The sequence below is a fragment of the Manis javanica genome, chromosome 1 (genome assembly GCF_040802235.1).
Source record: "Manis javanica isolate MJ-LG chromosome 1, MJ_LKY, whole genome shotgun sequence".
NCBI classification, from domain to species: domain Eukaryota; kingdom Metazoa; phylum Chordata; class Mammalia; order Pholidota; family Manidae; genus Manis; species Manis javanica.
The window spans coordinates 227,232,058-227,251,423 of NC_133156.1; the positions used below are offsets into that span (position 1 = coordinate 227,232,058).

The 19,366-nt window shown below is 42.3% G+C and overlaps 1 protein-coding gene across 3 annotated transcripts in view; it reads left to right on the forward strand.

Annotated features, from left to right (window-relative positions):
• Positions 1-18,250, forward strand: part of LDAH (lipid droplet associated hydrolase) — a 99,366-nt gene extending 81,116 nt beyond the window's left edge. For all 3 annotated transcript variants that reach the window (XM_073216019.1, XM_017666942.3, XM_073216014.1), the window contains 2 exons: positions 1,550-1,632; positions 15,130-18,250. In XM_073216019.1, coding sequence (XP_073072120.1) covers positions 1,550-1,594 — 45 coding nt within the window. In that variant the 3' untranslated portion in view covers positions 1,595-1,632; positions 15,130-18,250. The remainder of the gene's footprint in view (positions 1-1,549; positions 1,633-15,129) is intronic.
• The last annotated feature ends 1,116 nt before the right edge of the window (positions 18,251-19,366 follow it).

Consider the following 19,366-nt stretch of genomic DNA (forward strand, 5'->3'; position numbering starts at 1 on the left):
TGGCAGTTACCAAAGGGGAGGGGCTGGAGAGGGTGCGTGGGGAGAGAGGAGAAGAGGATTGAGGGGTATTTTGATTGGTACACATGGTGTGTAGAAGGTCGTGGGGAAGACAGTGTAGCACAGAGAAGACAAGGAGTGACTTGACTCTGTGGCATCTTACTATACTGATGGACAGTGATTTCAGTGGTGTATGGGGGGGACTTGATAATATGGGTGAATGCAGTAACCACAATGTTTTTCATGTGAAGCCTTCATAAGAGTGTATGTATATCAATGATACCTTAATAAAATTAAAAAAAAAAATACTGTGTTGACCTCCCCAGAACACCAGCTCTGTCTCCTGGTTTTAAAATGTGTCCAGAATTTGTTTTAATCAGGTACGGTAGACTGACAGACCCAAGGACAACTGCCTGTGGATTCAGAGTTTATTAGAGTTTCCAAAAGGAGGCGTGGGAAAGCGCAGGGGCTAAGGGGCTACCTTGTTTGGGTAGAGGGATTATAGACACTGATTTATTCCAGGCAGCACAACTACCCACTTAATTTTAGGTACAACTGCCCACTTAATTAATAAAAATAGAATTTATCCTCTGAGACTATTAATGAAAAGAAATTTTTAGAATGTAGGGGAGGAAAACTCATCATTCATAATAAATGGGTGGAAAGAAGAGCCAGAAATAAGGCAAAGCATACACAAAACAAGGTGACTGAAGTCAAAGCAATTATCTTTAATAACAATATCTGGGAATATGTTAAGTCCCTTGACTTAAGAGATAGAGATTTTCTAATGGCATTTTTAAAAAAGTCCACTTATGATGTTAAGAGACATACTTAAAACAGAATGACAAAAGATTAAAAATAAAGGAAAAGGCAAATATACCAGGCCGACGATGATAAACAAGAAAACAAAGTAACAGTAATAATATCAATCAAAATGGAATTCACGGCACAAAGCATTAAAGGAAAATTCTCAAACCAGTAAAAGAAAGCCACATAAATTCACGTTGTCTCTGGCTTTCTTCCTGTTTCTCAGGTATTTGGCACTGTGAAGGTGAGGGTCACTTTGCAGTCAGTATAATGGGACTTTCATCATTAAAAATTCTTAGAGGTCCTTTAAGCCTATTTGGAAATAAACATTTTTTTTAGTTGTGTCCTTTCTTTAAAAATTTCTAAGACAGTTTCATGTTAGTAAGTGTGTGCAGTTTCCCTGGTATATATGATTCATCTGTGAAAATTTGTGTTTATGGTCCCTAAGTCATAAAAACACACTGAGCAATTGTTCCTTTCTGCTGTGGAATCTGACATTAGTCCACATGCTGCTGTTGGGAAAGCCAGGTAACAATGAGAGGAGGTTCTTCCGTAGGACAAGCACTTGTTTTCAGAGGTGATACATGTTACCTGACTCCCAGACCTCTCTCGGCCTTACTGGTATCTCACATCAGGCAGCACTTGCTGAAAGACAAGAGGGCAACAGAAATGTACTACAATTATCTTGACATCTGTGTTTATTCTAAGTGAATGTTCTAAGTGTTTGCCTTTTTTTTTAATGTAGCTAATGCTGCCTACCTTGGGAGCCAAGAAATGGTGGAAGTGGTAAAGAGAGACAATGGAACCATAAAGGAACATTTATCTAAGGTAATCACTTTAGTGCTGCAAGGAAGTTAAGTAGATGGGCAGAAATATTTACTGAGGGTGAAAGGCTAGTATTGGTTAGAGTCTGTAAGACCTCAAGGGTTTGTAGATTTAGAGAGAGTTCTACTTTAGTTAAAATTAATATAGTCCTTGAAAGTTTCATAGGAAGTAAGTAAAGCTCATTGCATGGTTTCTTAAATATATTTGACTACCTGTTTTTGTTGGGTTTTATTTTGAGAATAAATACTTCTCTCTAGGGCCCTTGTGCTGAGAAGATTCAGTAATATTTATATAGAGTAAATGAGTTATATTCAAAGGTAATTAAAACATTGGAAAATAACTAACATTACTATGACCTGATGATTCAGTGAGCCTCTCTGTCTTATTCTCTAGTGTATTAGAGGAATGTGCAGCTCTGACACCAGGCTGTATAAGCTGAGGCAGAAAGGCAAATATTAAAATATTTGGCATTTGTTAGTTACTGCTGCAAATGCTAGAATCTACACAAACTCGTTTGGAAGCACTAATCTCTGAAACTGCAAGGAGACCGTGGTTCAGAATATGTCTGAGCACCCTAGAATTTAGGTAGCTCTGGTACCCCCCTTGCATCTTTTGTGTCTCTGCCCATTCGGAATAGGACCGAGCATCACTGCCTCATACGAGAGCCTCTAAGCCGCATGTGGTTATTTATGGCTGGTCCGAATTGAGATGTGCCGTAAGTGTAAAACTGGATTTCAGAAACCTAGTGCCAAAGAAAAGTAAAATATTTTATCAATATTTCTATATTGATAACAAGTTGAAATGGTAATATTTTAGATATATTGAGTTAACTGAAATATTAAAAGTAATTTCATCCATTTCTTTATACTTTTTTAATGTAGTTGCTAGAAATATTTTAATTACATATATGCCTTTATATTTCTCTTGGACTGTGCTAACCTGGAGCTTTATAGTCAATGCTGAACTGTGATACCTGCTGGGTTCAGTGACAAGAGCCCTGCTGAGTGGCCAGCTCTTACCAGGCCCAGGAACCTACAGTCTGCTGGTAAAGTCTTAGATACCCTACTGGGTTTAGAATCTCTTCATAAACTTTGAAGCATTCAACTTAAACTTGCCTACAGTGTTAATTCATATTTCTATAACCTCCCAATACAATTATCTTAAAGCAAAAAATGCATATGTTCTTAAAAAAATATTTTCAGAATATTGATCTGTAGTAGCTTCAGCCAGAGAGGACTTTTAAAAATGCCAATCTGTGTTTTGCTTATGACCATAGCAGTCATCGTATTTCTAAAATAGCATTTGGCTAGAGATTGAAATTTTGAAGCCAGAAGGAAACCCTCACTAGCTGACTGGGGGAAGTTGGGGCCTCAGAAGGACCCTCTCTCCAGGGCTTTTAACTGTTTCCAGTCATTGAAGGATGTGAAAATATAAGAAAAGCAATATTTTATTTTTCAGTTAAATTATAAGTGAATTTGCTTCAAAAATGCATTTGAGTTCTCAAGGCTGGAAGTTCATAAAAACAACTCAATTCCCAGTTTATAAGACTGGCAGATGCTCACTTCCAAAACTCACACTTGCTGAATGTCTAGACCCATCATATGTCAAAGCTCTTCTTAGCACCTGTGGAAGCCAGCTGCTTTAAAATACTCATCATTTTTGGATTTTGTTTGTATGTTGTGCTCAGAAAGAGGTCAAAGGAAGGTGCTAACTTATTCCTGTCCTAAGTTAAGTCCATATGCACATGTAATCATTCCCAGATAGAAGTCTGCTCGTGGTAACTGTGTCAGGACTGTAAGTTTACTGAAGCTTTTATGGGAGAAATATGGGGTATAATGGTAGATGACAGACGTTTCAAGGTTAATATTAACACACAGTCACAGGAATAAACTTTTCCAACTATAGGGAATGGTTTTGTTTTGTTTCTAAGATAGCATTGAAAGTACTTGTGGAATTTTGGAAAGCAAGACATTGTTTACTTAATGATACAAAACTACTTTGCAATTAATTGATTATCCTTTTTACCAGCGAAGTTTGAGCTGTCCACCACAGTAATACAGTTCCAGTTCCTGAGTGCAGTGGGGAACAAAGAGACAGGAAGTTTATTGCAACTTTTTGTTCCTGTAATGAAAAAAGAGGAAACATGCTATAATTTAATATTGGTAGAAGTCGAATCAACATGTGTCCCAGTCTACTTGAGAAAATAAGGAAAGTTGGAAGGGCACATAGTTCTAGGAATATAGTAGGCATCACTTCTTGCCTTCGACAACCCTGATAATTAACCAAACTTAAAAACCAATTCCCAAGACTGGACATATCTATTGTAGATAGCCTAGTCGAGAGACTCTGTCCCTTCAGGGACAGAGTCTGTCTACCCAGGACTGTCCACTTTGAAGACATTTTGAACCGCATATTTTGTTGCAAAGATCATTCCCTGTATCTCAATTATCAACTTTGAAAGCAGTTCTGAAAAATGTATCTTTGTGCCATCCAGCCAGGAAGCCACAGGAAGTTAGCCAAAAAATAGTCTGTCTACTACATCATGTGGATAGTTTTTGGATTCTTTCTCCTTGCCTAGAAAACTGTCATTCCATAATCAACAGACTTTGGTTCTACATTCACATTTTCTAGTGCTGCATTTCCATTGTACAAATGAAGAGGACTTTTTATCTTCTTGAGGAAAATGGGCCTTTTGAACTCTGAAAAATCTACTGAGCTGACTGACTGCTTGCGTGTCTTCCTTCCTTCCTTCCTTCCTTCCTAAGATGTGGAGATTTATACACAGCATCAGATAGTTGTGTTTATTTGCAGTGCTTCAATACTCCATAAAGTTATTTTCCTTTCTTGGAGCAAATATATTACACTTATAGTTGCTTCCAGAAGAGTATATACTGTGGCCGGTGGTATCACAGGTTGTATTCTTTCCTCCCCTGACTAAATCCTTCCCGTCCTTGAAGACTTGGCTCCACTGTCATCTCCAGGAGGCCTTCCCAGCCCCTGGTTTGGGTTAGTGTCCCTTCTCCTGGCTCCCAGGTCTCCCTATGTAAAGTTACAATACTGCGCTTAGCACACAGTATTTAAATGGCCGGTTTTCCGTCCCCACCCACCGTGAGGTAAGGAACTGCGTTTTCTCATCTCAGCATCCCTAGCACCTAGGACAACACATGATACCTGGTGAGTCATCAGTAAACGTGCACTAGGCAAATGGATAGGGAAGTATCCGTTAGTATAGTTAGTATAGGTGAGTATAGATTCTAAACCCTGTGATGCTATGGATCTCTTTGGCTCTATCTTGTATATGGACCCCTTTTCCAGTAATGTTTTTAACTGCATAAAATAAATACATGAATTATAAGAAAAAAACAATGATACTGATGTATAGTTATCAAATATCTTAAAAATAAATTGTAATATATAATATGTCCATCTTTATTAACAAAAATAATGAGATATAATAGCAGTCAGAAATTGCTACTGTAATTTGTAGTGATGAGCATAAGTAATTTTTTAGTTAACTACAAGTTCTTTGTGATTTGGAAATTCCCATAATTTTATAGGTAACAAAATAGAGGTATTACTGATGCTTCTGTGGTTTGTTGCCTGTATTCATAATGAAGGAAATAACCAAATTATACATAGAGGTTAGCAAGTATATCCCATCCACGTGTACATTGCCCCCTTCCCAAGTCCTGCCACTGCTTCTGCCCGTGAACATGTGCCGGGGCCCATAAAATCTAGGGGAAGACACCCTGCTGTAGAGACACTAGAACAGGTTAGGCAGCATTTGGTATTGTGGTTTGGGCACTGGCCTGAGAACAAGGATCCATTACCAGCTACACTAAAGAGACTAGCTTATCTTGCATTGTTGGGGAGCCACTGAGAGGTAATAGGGTTCCATTCCAAACGTTTACCAACCATATGGCATAGCCACTAATTCACCAGAACCCATACTGTCTGACAGACAGCCATTCAGAGGTACCAGTTCACATCAGTCCATGCCAGAAATGTGGCTGGATTTACATATGAGAGGGATTATTTTGGGGGAAATGTGTGGCTGAGGGCTTTTTACTCAGCAGTGGAATAGAGGGTGGAGAGGGTGTAGAACTTGGGAAGATTTAGGAAGTAGAATCAAAGGCACTTTAGGACAACAGGATACAAGAGAATGGAGATGGAGGAGTCTCAGGTTATTTCTCTGTATTTGGATTTGATAGCAGGATAGGGAATGCAGGAAGACAAGCACCAGAAATTTTGGGAGATGGTTGAACAAGTAGTTCATTTGGGAACTTCTGTTTGAGATACCTGTGGGACTTCCAAGTGGACACATAGCTGGCAGGTGGCTGCGTATGTGGGGCTGAAGAGTAGTCTGGGCTGAATTTCGCTTTGGGAGTGATGAGGATATATTGGAAGCCATGAGCATGGGTAACAGTAACCTAGGGACGTATGTAGTATAAGGAGAGAAGTCATCTAAAGATTGATCCTTGGGGAACCCAGCTTAAAGGCTAGGAGGAAGGAGAGGAGGGGCTAATGAATATGGCGGGAGTGGAGGGGGAGGGCCGGGAATGAGAACCTGGATGGAGTCAACCAAAGCAAGACAATCAACCGTACATCTTCACCAGCCCAGTTTCAGTTCTTCTGGGAGCCTCCAGTATGCTCTGCGTTATGAGGCACCTGGTGGGTCTGAGGCAGTAAGGGTCAGCCTTCCCTTGTTCTGTCATCACTCTAAACTATATGAGGATGTATGTCTCATTCATAGAAAAGTGAATTAGTGTTTGGTTGAACTTGAAGTTTTCATTTAAAACTCTCTTAGGAGAGAAATTCTAAACTGCCGTGACCATCTTTGGCCTCGGTTTATGGAAACAGCTGGTGTGTGCTACTGCCAGACTGAATCTGACCGTCGCTCAGTCACTAGGGGTTGGAAGTTGTTCCCAGCAAGAGCATATGAGGCGCAGCTTTCTGAGGAAGGTAGGCAGCAGTGGCAGTTGCCTGCAGAGGGTACCCAGGGGGCCAGGCCAGGGCAACAGTGGTTTGGGGAGGGGGCAAAGTCCCTCAGGAGCAGGGACCCCTCTTCAATGGCTCCCTCCGCATCCTGCTTAGCGCACCCGAGTCTAGAGGTGCATGCTGCCTTTGGGAGCAAACCTGGTGCAGTTGTTTGCAGATTGGGGCATGCAAATCCTTCGGACATGCACGCGTCCTGCTTAGCGGAGCATAGGAAGCACTCCCAGGACCAGCTCACCAGGGCTGCCCGCCAAGCCTCCATCTGAAACTGATTGTGTTAGTTCTGCCTATTTAATGTGAAGCCTGTTCAGAATGTCATAACCATCCTAGAACTAGGTAGGTTTGTTTTCATGTCAATTATTTTGACCTTGAGAGCAGTATTCTAGGTGCTCATGTTAGTGTACCCTCAAAGTCGCTAGTGGAGTGTGATTGAAAAGTGCGGCGTGTACTGGGGAGCAGTCTTCAGAATCGGCCCAGGCACCACCACTGCCTTAGTTATGTGACCTTGGTTAAGCTACTTGACTTCACTGTGCCTCCTTTTCCCATCAATAAAATGGTTTAATAACAGCATCTATTCTCATACTGCAGTTCCCAAAATAGAGCACTATAAATACATATAAAGACCTTGTAACTGTGTCTGGCGTGTACTACGCATTCAGTAGAAGTGTATTATTATTATCGTCATCATTCTTATTAAGTTACTTGTATCCCAAATATACCTGTGGAGTACTTTTAAAAGACTATTTGCCTAACTTTTCTTTCCCAGATATTTTCATTCCGTAATAAAATATTTTGTTTAAATATATAGCCTAGAGACCCCGGAATGCCCCAGTCTCCGTCTAGATCACAGCCACCGCTCCCCATGAGATGCCTGAGGGAGATGGTGTATAGGAACGGTGCTGAAGGAAAATACTGTACCGCTTAATCTTTACCAGGACGTGGGCCAGTACCCTCGTGCAGAGAATTCAGACAAGCTGGACTTGGCCATTTCTCTGTCAGTTAAGCAAGACCCTTCCAGCACCTCTCTCAGGTTTCTGAGGCATATAACCAGGGAGAAACAGAAACACAAGAGGGCACATTTGCTCCTGGCACCTCGTGCCCTCCTGCCTCACCAGAGGAAAGTAGATTTGGGTCAGCTTCTCACTCCAGTCCCAGGAAAAAAGCGACAAAGCTAGTTACTCGATGGCCCAGTGACTTCCATTTGGGAATGAGTGGGTTCAGGCCCTCACACTAGTCACACAGAAAGGAGAAAGCCCCACTTTGCAAGCCTTTTGGAGCATAGCTGTGCCAGCCACTGCGGGGTGGTGCTGTCAGTCCCGCTTGGGCTTCCTCCTCCCCCTCTGGCACCTCGGTTCCCACTGCTCCCTGGGATGCCGCAGAAGGAAGCAGGGCTTGGTGGCCATAAAAGATAGTGTTTTCACCTCCAACCTCAGCCACTTCTTTTAATCTTTAGGGGTTTTAATTGTCCTTTTCTTAAAAATGGTAACTGAGCCAATTCTGTATAAAAGGAAGAAAGGAAACAAGGTACATTGGAAAATGAGTTTCCTAAATTGTCTCACATTGTTTAGCAGTTCTTCGGTCTCCTAAAAGTGGCTGCTCAGAAAGACAGCAGTGAAATTACAAAGCTTTGTGACTGCTATTCCTCTGTTCCCAAGAGGGATAAGATTTTTTAAGTAACTGAAAGGAGATGCTTATCTTACAGAATAGGTTTCCTTTCAGGCTGTAGGTTTGAGGCTTACATGTCCCACTTGGGGGAGGGGAGAAGCAGCAGTCCATTGCTGTCATCCAGCCTGTTCTGGATTCTCCCCAGGGATGGAAAGTACTGGATGACCTAATGGTTTGTAGCCAGAGCCTGGGAAAGCTGGAGGGGGAAGAAAATGGGGATACAAAGGCAGCTCAGGGAAACTGAGCTGGGAGGTAGGAGGCCTCGATGTGTGGGGACTAATTTGACCCTCTGGTAAGCAACTGACTGGCTGCTTTCTATCTGATCTTTTGCCTCTTTGATCAAAAAAACAAAAATACCTGGTCAGGTGGGAGCTATTTCAGAGAAGAAAGAAAAATTGGAGAAAACAGGAGTAATGTAAATTTTCTTGACTTCTTAAAGTCTAGCAGAGAGAATGCATCCCTTCCCCGAACCTCTGCATCGTTGTTCTTTGGTTACTGTCTCAGAGCTGGCTGACTCTGTCCCCTGCCCTACACCGTGACAGCGCAGGGCTCTTCCTAAAGGAACCCACACATAAACTTAGCCAGGAAGGTCAGTGCCCAGTGAGCCTCCCCTCTTTGTGAAATGCCAACAGGGGTCCCCACACAGCCCAGGAGAGCCCAGGGCATCACCCTGCAGCTGTGAGAACCCAGGGACTCCCCTGTGAGCCCCAGCAAAGGCAAGGGACAGTCTCAGAATGCGGGTACCGCCATTCATTTTGGAAGATATTTGACTCACTGTGCGCAAACGGCACTGCAGCTGAGGCTGCAGGTCTCATTTCTGAGGAAACGTATGAGAGTCCACTCAGTGAGCTGAGCATGAGTGGCAGCTTGAAGAGAGGGGATGTACTTCACTATTTATCTGGCTGATAAGTGCTCTTGATTTTCTATCCAACGTCTCTCTCTGTGATCATTTTAGGGGAGTACTATATATGTAATATATATGTATACGTATGTATATAATGAAGCACTTTGCTTTAGGCTTAAAAAAAATGTTAATACATATATTCTGGGCCTGACATATCAAAAGCAGTTTATCAGAAGAAAATATGTTCTCTTAAAAACTTATTTAAGATCATGAGGCTGCTTTTTCCTCTGACCTGGACACAACTCCCACTGTGGCCATGGGAGGGACACAACTCCCTCTTTTTGCCATGACCTTGATAATAGCAACCACCCTGGAAGAGTGCTTACAGGATGTTAAGTACTGGATATGCTTTGTTTTCCATCCCTTAGCACCAGCCCACAAGGTAGCTGTTTCTGTCCCTCTCTAAAGATGAGGAAACAGGCACAGAGAGACTAAGTCACTAGTCCAAGATAACAACACTAGTGAAAGGAAAAACCAAGGTTCCAGCCTAGGTGGACGTGGCCTAGGGCCCAAGCTCTTAATGCTGCACTGAGCTCTTTCCCTGTAAGGGTGTGATGAGCTCCTGCAGTTTCACAAATTACTTTACCAGAGTAGAGTATAAAGGTGTTAGGAAAAGCCCTTTCACTCTGAGCAGGGTAGCCCTGAAACACCATTTACCACTGTGTTCAGGTCTGCACTCTGTCATACAGATCGGCCAGTGACCACTTGAAGAAATAAAGTTCAGTTTGGTTAACTACTGAAAACTAGTTTATAGCATCCTTGGTTGCATGATGAATTATATTCTAAGCAGCTTCTAAAAGTCAGTTTATCTGTAAGGTTAACAAAATAAATAAATAGATAAAATTCTAAGACTATGAAAAACCTCCTTTTACTAGACCTGCAATTCCTGCAATCCTAATAGTCCTTCTGGACCGTTGAGTAGAAAGAAATAATTCAGATAGAATATTTTTCCAGTTTCATTGAGACAATTGGCATATAACATTGTATTAGTTTAAGGTATACAACATAATGATTCAATATGTACACATATTGCAAAATGGCTACCACAATGTTTAGTTAACATACATCACCTCACATTTCTTTCTTGTGATGAGAATTTTTAAGGTCTACTCTGTTAGCAGCTTTCAAATATGCAGTACAGTACTGTTAACTATGCTGTACATTACGTCCCCAGAACTCTTCATCTTACAATTGGCAATTTTGACCTTTGTATTTTTTGACCACCTTCACCCATTGCTCCACCTCCCACCCCCACATGTGGCAACTACCAATTTGTTCTCTGTTTCAGTTTTTTTGTTTGTTTGTTTTTTTGAGACTCCACATATAAATAAATCATATAGTATTTGTCTTTTTGAATCTGACTTATTTCACTTAGCCTAATGCTTTCAAGGTCCAGCCACGTTGTCATACAAACGGCAACATTTTCTTCTGTTTTTGTGGCTGAATAGGATTCCATTGTGTGTGTGTGTGTGTGTGTGTGTATACACTACCAGGTAGAGATTTTTGTGGCTTTTTTCATTTTTAATATTTTAAGATGTTGATATACCATTGAAAATGATTTTTTTAGGTATTGCTAAATCAAAAATATAAACTTGGGTCATAAGATATTTTCTAATATATCTTTTGTTCTCACAATGAATCCTCTATTAGTAACGCATAAAAGCCACAACTCAAATTGTGTACTAAAACAAAGCTTTGTCGACTGTCTCAGGCAGAACGCGGGGTTCCTACTTTGGCCTCCTCTTTGTTCATACCTCTCTCTCTGCCTGTTGTGTTGAAGGGCCACTTGGTACATGCCCGTGTTCTTCCTTAGTCTGGAAGCTTCTCCAGGGCAGAGGTGTCTTACTTCTGAATTTCAGCCACTTAGCCAATGCCAGATGGGTGAGGTTTAGAGTCACTTTTAGTGGAACTGCTATGAACCTGTTGGTTTCAGGGACAAAAGCAAAAAAAAAGAGAGAAAACAAAGGTAGCTTCCGAATGGTGGCAAGCTGCAGCCCTTTGCAGGGACATTTCAGCTGGGATGTGTCTCCTCAAGGGCACACTGAAGAGTTAAAGGAAAGTACTTCTGTGAACAAAGAAACTATAGTAACCAAAACTCCACTTTACTGCAGAAAACACACCAGGAAAAGCAGTGTAGTTCTGAGAGAAAATGTAGAAAAACTGAGAAAAGTAACTTCTGTATTTAATAGAGGAATGGATTATTCAAAATGACAATAATTTGGAAACAGAATAATTTCCATCTCAATAAAGGCACGTGCCAAGGAGAAATAAACTATAGGAAATAATTTATTTTCTTACAAACCTGTGAATGTGAACATCCTGCCAATAGCCTAAAATTCTTAAGTTAACAATTACAATATTTTCACAGCATTTACGTCTCCCATCATGCACAGCGTCCTGGAATACATAGACTTTGAGAAGGCTTTAAGTGAAGAAGTTGGGTTTGCTCCTGTCACTGATTGTCACATTCATTTAGTTTTCATGACGAGTTTTAAGATGTCCCAGACTTTAGGTTTTCGGTTTTCATAACATGAGTCAGTTTGTTGTTAATTGCAAATAGTAGTAAAAGATACTGATTAGAAATGTGGCCACCAAATTTATAACCCAGCTTTACAACTCACTTAATTGCTTAAACTTAATGCAAGTTAATCTCTCCAAGCCTCAATTTCCTTTCCTGTGAAATAGAGATAAAATACATTCCTCAGGGTATTGTTGTGAGGACTTAATGAACAGAGCTTAGCACAGAACCTGGCACGTTATTGCCAGTTTTCATGAATGCATTGTTATTCATTGCCATTTGTTTTTATGTATCAACATGATAATGGTGTACACTCTCAACCAGCCTGCTTTGGTGTCCAGTTCCTTCTTTCTTCATCACCTGTCCTTTCCCTTCTCCCACCTCTACCTCCACACACCCCATACTTTTTCAGTTTCCTATTTAGGGCTACAGGTGCAGTGTCCTCTGTTCAGATCTATTGCCTGTGACTTATAATCTGTAGGGACCAGGAAGTATCTTAAGCCAGTGTGTGTAAAGACATTAGAATAGACATGTGTTCTACTTGCAAGCCAAGATTTTCATAGAGAGTCCTTCAGTGAATATAGTCTGAAGAAGAACTTCAAAAAAAACAAAAACAAAAAGACCTTACCCTACTATCACTTAGAGATTTAACCAAATACAACCCACTCTAAATGGTTACTGGCCTGGAAGATTGAGAAGTAAAATCAGATAAACATATGGGAAATCCAGAATCCTTTCCATTACTCCATCCTAAAGACTGACATGACTTTGTGTTGATATTCCTAGTACATACCTGGGGCATGCATGTCCCATAACTACTTGGACACAACTTGTCTCTTGATACCTGAAGGTAGGTGTAGGGGTCCCTCTAATCCATGTTTATTGTTCCTGCTCAACTGTCCGGCCTTTGATGCATGAGTTAAGGGATGGCACTTCCCAGTGCTGAGGTTCATCAAGTTGACTTCTTATTGGAAACATTTTAAGTTGTAATTGCCTCACTGACAAGTAAATGCTAAGTTCTCCACAGAAGTAGTCTTTGAAATGTTAGGCAGGAAGCAACGACCGGTATAGTCATATTGTCTTCCTTATCAAAGATGTTGGGGGCATCCTCCTGCCCTGCTTGCTTTCTAGTTGACCCTTTTGTATTAGGAGCTTCCACAGACTTTACCACCATAGCTTATACTGAAGTGAGGGCTCTCCGAGTATCTTCAGGCAAGAGAGCGCGCTGGAGCAGAGGAACAGACCGATGGACACGAGGTCAAGTCTAATTCCTAGATTCCTCAGCACTGTTTCATACTCTGAGGAGGTGCTGAACAACTGTGCATAATGACTGTGCCATATACTACTATTGCCTGGATAAAATGTGATGGATTCTTGGTGGTAAGAGAAGGGACTCGTTTGGAGAGAACCTAGTTATTAGCCCTCTTGGTAGACAATTAATGCCTGCAGACAGCTTGTACTTCAAGTGGTGTTTCAAAGGGAAGCTATAGCAGGGTGGTTGCTGAGAGATTCTGGGGAACTTATTTTTCCACAGCTGGACAGAGTAGACACCCACAGCATCTCAGAGCTACAGAGAGACTGACACCAGGAGGAAAGAAGGAGACAGCGGCAGGGCTCTCCTCTTCCCCAGGACACAAAAGGAACCTCATACTCTGCTAAGAACCATGACAAAGTGAATTTTTGTTTTAGGGGCTTTAGAGTTTTCAGAAATGGTTGCAGTGAGCAAAAATAGAGTGGGAAGAACATATTAAATGAGAAATCTATGAGCCACAGATTTTTGCAGCATGCAAAACTAAAACCCCAAGTGACAACCAGAAAAATCTCTGTGAAGTGACTCAGAATAATTCTGTAACTCGAGGTTTAGTGGTTCATAATTGACTCTCCGGATTATTGCATCAAATGTTTCCTCTTTTAAGTGTTTTTTAACTAAGCATCTCTTTATATATTGGTTAAGTCATCATGTTATTACAGTAAAGGTCATTGTTTTTGTAAGAGCAGTCTCATCTGTCCATATTCAGATCGTGGATATAATGATTATTATAGGAATATTTTCATATCCTTCTTCCCCCACCACTTGACACCCTCCAGCCTCTCACTGTTGCAACCAGAATAAGTTTCCTACCATATAGACCTGATCAGGTCGCATTTGTGAAGTTTTTTGTTAGTTCCTATGGGCTCCAGGATAAGGAACAGGTTCCCCCCATTGTCCAAATGTGGAGCAGTCCTGTGGAACCTTTCATAAATCAAAATGGCATAAAGAAGCAGTTACCATTGATTTATGTGGACAAATGTGAGCATTCCCAGTCCCCAAAAAATAATCTCTTTCAGGCTTTTCTGATACCTTATGACACTTGTTGTGAATGAATGCACAGCACAAAATAAGTAGAGATGAAGCACAGGTGCGCACAGACACAGTTCCCAGCTGTGGTGTCTTGATGCTGACGTGCTGAGTATGGTTCCTGGGGAAGGAGCTTGGCGGGGCCGCACACTGGTTGGGGTACGCACTGCCTCTTATAATAGCTCACTGCAAAACAAATGCTGAGCAGTTTCTCACTTTTGCCTTTTTTCATAAAAGCAAAAATCCTCTTTGGATTTCTTTTGGTTCATGAAAACAGGTACTAACGTAGGTCTTTCATAAAAGCAAAAAGTGGTGTAATGTGAACTTTCAAACAGTGGGGGATGTCTGTATGTGTATGTAGACATATGTACCCATACATATATACATATACTCTGTGTGTGTATGTACATGACATATATATACACATGCGTGTACTTGTGTGTGTGTGTATGTATTGTGGGTGGGTATAGATCAGTATCCAGTACAGAGCTTAGTAATGCCTCAAAGGAGGCTCTGTCTCCATCCGGCCTGCCTGCTGTCACCTAAAGTACAATTATAACACTTCCCACCGAATCAGTTCACTCTGCTGCTCCTTGGGGCCTTTTCATGGAAATGTGCTTGCCCCCCTCAGGGTTCTGATCACATTTCACCTGCTCCATTGAGAAGCCTGCATCTGTCTCATTCATCTTCACTTGAATTCAACATGTCCACCACGTGGCCGTGGGCAAGTAGGAGTGGTCACTGGTGACTCGGTCATTGTCCCAGTGAGTCCTCATTGTCCTCCTCTACCATCTCTCCAGTGTCTGGTCCAACCTCAACATCCACACCTTCCGGGGAATCACAGGTGATCTGTCCCACAGCCTCTCCCTCCATGGGTCTTCCCTTCGGACACCTCCTGATTCGCTCCCATAAACCATGAAGGCTCCCGGCCTTGAAAGAGCCGCTCCGTGGGGGCAGCCTCGGGACCAGCTTCAGGGCCGGGCGCAGGGGCTATTCCAACACCGTGCACATTGCTGGTGTCATGTCTGTTCTGGGAGGGGAAAGTGTTCTCTAATAAAATGTCTTTGTCTTATCTTTCAGCTTACGTTTTACTATGGTACCATAGATGCTTGGTGTCCAAAAGAGTACTATGAAGACATGAAGAAAGATTTTCCAGAAGGAGACATTCGGCTCTGTGAAAAAAAAATACCTCATGCCTTTATCCTCCATTTTTACCAGGAAATGGCTGACATGGTAGCTGACTGGCTAAAGGATGATCTGTCCAAAATATAACCACTAACACAAGGCAACAAGCACTGATAGCCAGTGGCACCATACAGTTAATTTTGGTAGACAGGATCCTTGCAGACAAAAGGAAATCTTAATTTAGGCTATTTTGATTGAACTGCATTGTAGAATAGCCTCTCTAGAGGAATTATGAAACACTTACTAGAATATGCAAAAGAGACCAGTGAATATTAAGTGTATAGTCAGCTATGTGAAGTTTATGAGGCTCTGAGAAGGACACACTCATGTGCCATAGCAGGAAGTGATGAGCAGCGGATCTTGGCAGTGGACCCAACTTAAGGCGGAAGCTCACCAGCCCAGAATAACTTTGCACAGGTCTTGGCTGAGCTCATCAAAATCAGACTGGATACCAGGACAGCCTGCAGACCCCACCCGTGACTGTCTTACAGCCGGTCACAGAGCACCAAGTCAGCCTTTTATCTGGCCTCCAGTGGCACAGTCTCACGCAGAGGAGGCTCAACATCGGGAGAGGCACTCCATGTACCCATCTCCGAGAAGCTTCCCCAAGGAGTGTTAACTTCCTGAGCTACCCGTGCAAGACAAAGAATAAAGTTCTCCAGTCATTCCTTTGGTCAACTAATAAGAACTGTTGACAGATGTTAACTGTACGTCTCACAACAAGACAGCCAGCAAGCTCCACGCTTAGGCTTAGCTGGCCGGGTTGTGAGCTCCCTGCAGGCTCTTCTTCCCCAGAGCCAGCATGGGGAGGCCATGGGCTGTCCCAGACGAAGCCTGTTCTTTCCACGTGCAGTTGCCCCTTCTGTGATTTTTTTTCAGTGAAACTCCACTGGGGATCAGCTATAAGCAAGTACTGTGTCAGGCACTGAGGGTAGAGTTCCTCACCACATTATGATTCTTTCCTTCTGAAAATATTCTAGTCATTTTTGAAAGGGCATCTTTAAATTGCTGAATAGAGAATTACTGTAAATGAGTTCTCCATTTCTGCATTAGTCTTGTTAGCTGGAAAGAAGTTGCTTTATTAACGAATCAAAAACAAGCCATTATGTGAATCCACCTTCTGTGGGTACCTGGAGGTACAGCAGGGAAGCAGCTTGGTCTCTGGCTGAGAGTGGCTAGCAGTGTTACTGCTTTCCCTAAACTGACCCAATCCTGGGACCTTAGGAGCCAGTAAATTCCACTGACTGGAGTGATGGTTGATGATCAATCAGAAGAAGCATTCAGTTTTCTCCTAAAGGAAATCCCTCATAACGTTATCATCCCTTAGGGACAATGGGATGTTGTCCTTCCCTTTCAAAACCTAAAGTCCCTGATGAAAGATTCAGCTCTGATGTCTTACCAGCTCAGTGGTGAGTGTTACTATACAAGCTCTTATCCTTTGGCATGGCTTCTGCATCAGTGCAGATGACTTCTTAGAGGGGAAAACCAAGCTGCAGGCAAGGAGGAGCCAGGAGACACAGGCCACTGGCACAGGGCTGCACACAAGTTCTTACTGACATCTGCGTGGGTAGACCTAGAGATCTGATGTCAGAAGCTAGGACTCATAGCTCTGAAGTGCTCTGCATACAGGAGAGGCTCAGAAGTGCTAAGTTGAAGCAATTAGAGCAATTACTGGGTAAATCATACCTACTAGAATAAAGAGCAACCTCCCCAACTTGTTGGCATTATTTTACATCACTCCATATTTCAAAAGTCTACATGCATCAAATTTTATCTTATTTTGGTTTTTCAGAGCTTAAAAAATGATAAAAAGTGAAACGATAAAGTAAAAGATGCTGGCTCTTATTTCCTGTTTATCGTCTAAGCACCAAATATATTTTTGAAAACCATGTTTTACCAGCACTGTGATCTTGCCTGACCCGATCTCTGTGTTGGGAGAGGAAGGGTGTATCTGAGTTCTCCAGAGTTAGGCTTGAGTCCAAGTCTCTCTGTTCAATTGAAAAGCCCCTTTCTCAGTGCTGCTTTGAGAGAAGGAAGAATCTGATTTCAGTAGATTAAAGTTCATTTTATTTCATTAGGAACTAAACTAAGACTAAACATCTCATGCATATGTATGAGTTGATAAGGTCTGTGAACCCTGGAAGCCTTTACCATCTGTGTGATTTTTAGGCAGCTTCATCCAGTTTCTCCATGCCTCAGTGTCCTTATTTACAAACAGGATTAATAAGAATGCATACCCCATGTTGTTGGAAGCATTGAATGAGATTGATAAAGCATGTAGCACAATGCCTGACCAAGAGCATCATCTCAATAAGGATTGGCTAAAATAATTATTATTGTTCAAGATCATTAAAAAAATGACTAAAATTGAAAAGCAGTGGATGAAATCCACTTCTGTGTGTGTGTCCCAGTCAGCCACACAGATAAGCCTTGCTCATGATTTAACTTTCTGTGGAGTCCACTGGTACCGAGTGAAAAGCCTAAACTGGGTATGACCGGTGCCCACAGTCATTCTCAGCCTGTGCTGGACACTGGAAAATAATGTCTGTGGTCAGCCCCGTGGTGCTCATGGACCAATGGCTCACGTCCACTTCTCTGCTCAACCCTTGGAAAGCCAGTGACCTCTGAAGGCTTGATTTTCTTCACCCTACATTTTATTAAAATTTAATTGCAGATTTAAGGAGACTAAGAAGACATGCCAGTTTAATACACCTGATTCTGGATTAGGTGGTCCTGCTATAAAAACATTGTTGGGCAGTTTGCACAACTTGAATGGGGCCTGAAGATTAGGTGGGAGTAAGAAGTCTATTAACTTTCTGATTTCAATGATTGTGGAGGAGCAGGAGAATGTCCTCATTTGTACTAAAGACACATTAAAGTGTCAGTGGGTGATCAGGCATCGTGTCAGTTTACTTTCAAATGGTTCAGAGGGAAAAAGTGTTCTTTGTACTTGTAACTTTTGTGTAACTTTGAGACTATGTAAAATTTACAAAAATAATCATTTAAAAAAACCCCACCATGCTCTCATTGTTTCTTTACCAGGAAGCAAATTTCTTCTTTAAGCAGTAAATGCAAGCCGGGGTTCAAATCCTGGCTCTGCTATTAGCTTCGAGATACTGCATAGGCTTATCTTCCTGAGCGCCGCCACCTTCCATCTCCTCTATGAAATCACTTGCGTCAGGTTTGGATTCTGGTTTGGGGGAGGATTTTTTGTTTGTCTTTATTTAATAGAGCTAATTGAGGTTGTCCCTACAGCCTTTAGCACCTTGTCCAGCTTATGACAGATGCTCTGTAATATGGTTCCTAAAGGAAAAGGAGAGCAAGTTCGCTTTCTTTTAGTGTCTCTTCTCTCTAGTGCAATGGCGGACCCCATGGTATCTGTTTCTGCATTGTTTCACCCAGCCTGGAACCTGATTCTTAACATTTGTGATTCATATGTGGGGTGGCAGCACTTTCTCACCTGGCTCAGTTTTCTGCCCCCAGGCCATGCAGGGGCAGCATTCCCTGCCCTGAGAAGCTTACAGTTGATTTAGAAAGATGGGCAGAACAAAGCATTTCTTATTTGTCACTAGGCATTGTCTTTGTTGCTGACTTTCTCTTGCAGGAGAGAAGAGGACATACCTGGGCTGCTCTGTCCCTTGAGGGATGGCATTTAAGTAGCTGTCAGTAGCTGGAGCTAAGTGTGCTCCGTGAACAAATATCTCTCTGCGGCCTTAAGGCTGGAGCTCCCCTGCAGGAGTGCTGAGCACAGAAAAGCTTTCTTCCCCTTTCCAAGGAGGCTAGGTCCCCTGCCTGTGCCCCATCAGAATGTAGGTGAGTAATCACACTGGTCCGGGTGGGGAGCTGCTGAGGGACACCGGTCTGTCCTCTTCCCCCTGAGTGAAGGCATCTCCAGAGCGAGACCGGTGAGGTCCGGAGGAGCCTCTGGGGTGCAGTAAACTCTGTCAAGAGAAAACTCCCCAAGGCTTGGGGGAGGCGGCTGCTCCCGATGCCTGAAGGACAGGCAGAGCTTGGATGGGTTTGAAAGGAAGCGAGTGCAGAGAAAGAAGTTGCTGCTTTCCCTGCACTTTAGGCCCCACAGTCGTGGGAGGTTATGTCATACTCACTGTGCAGATCGTCACAAACAGGCAAA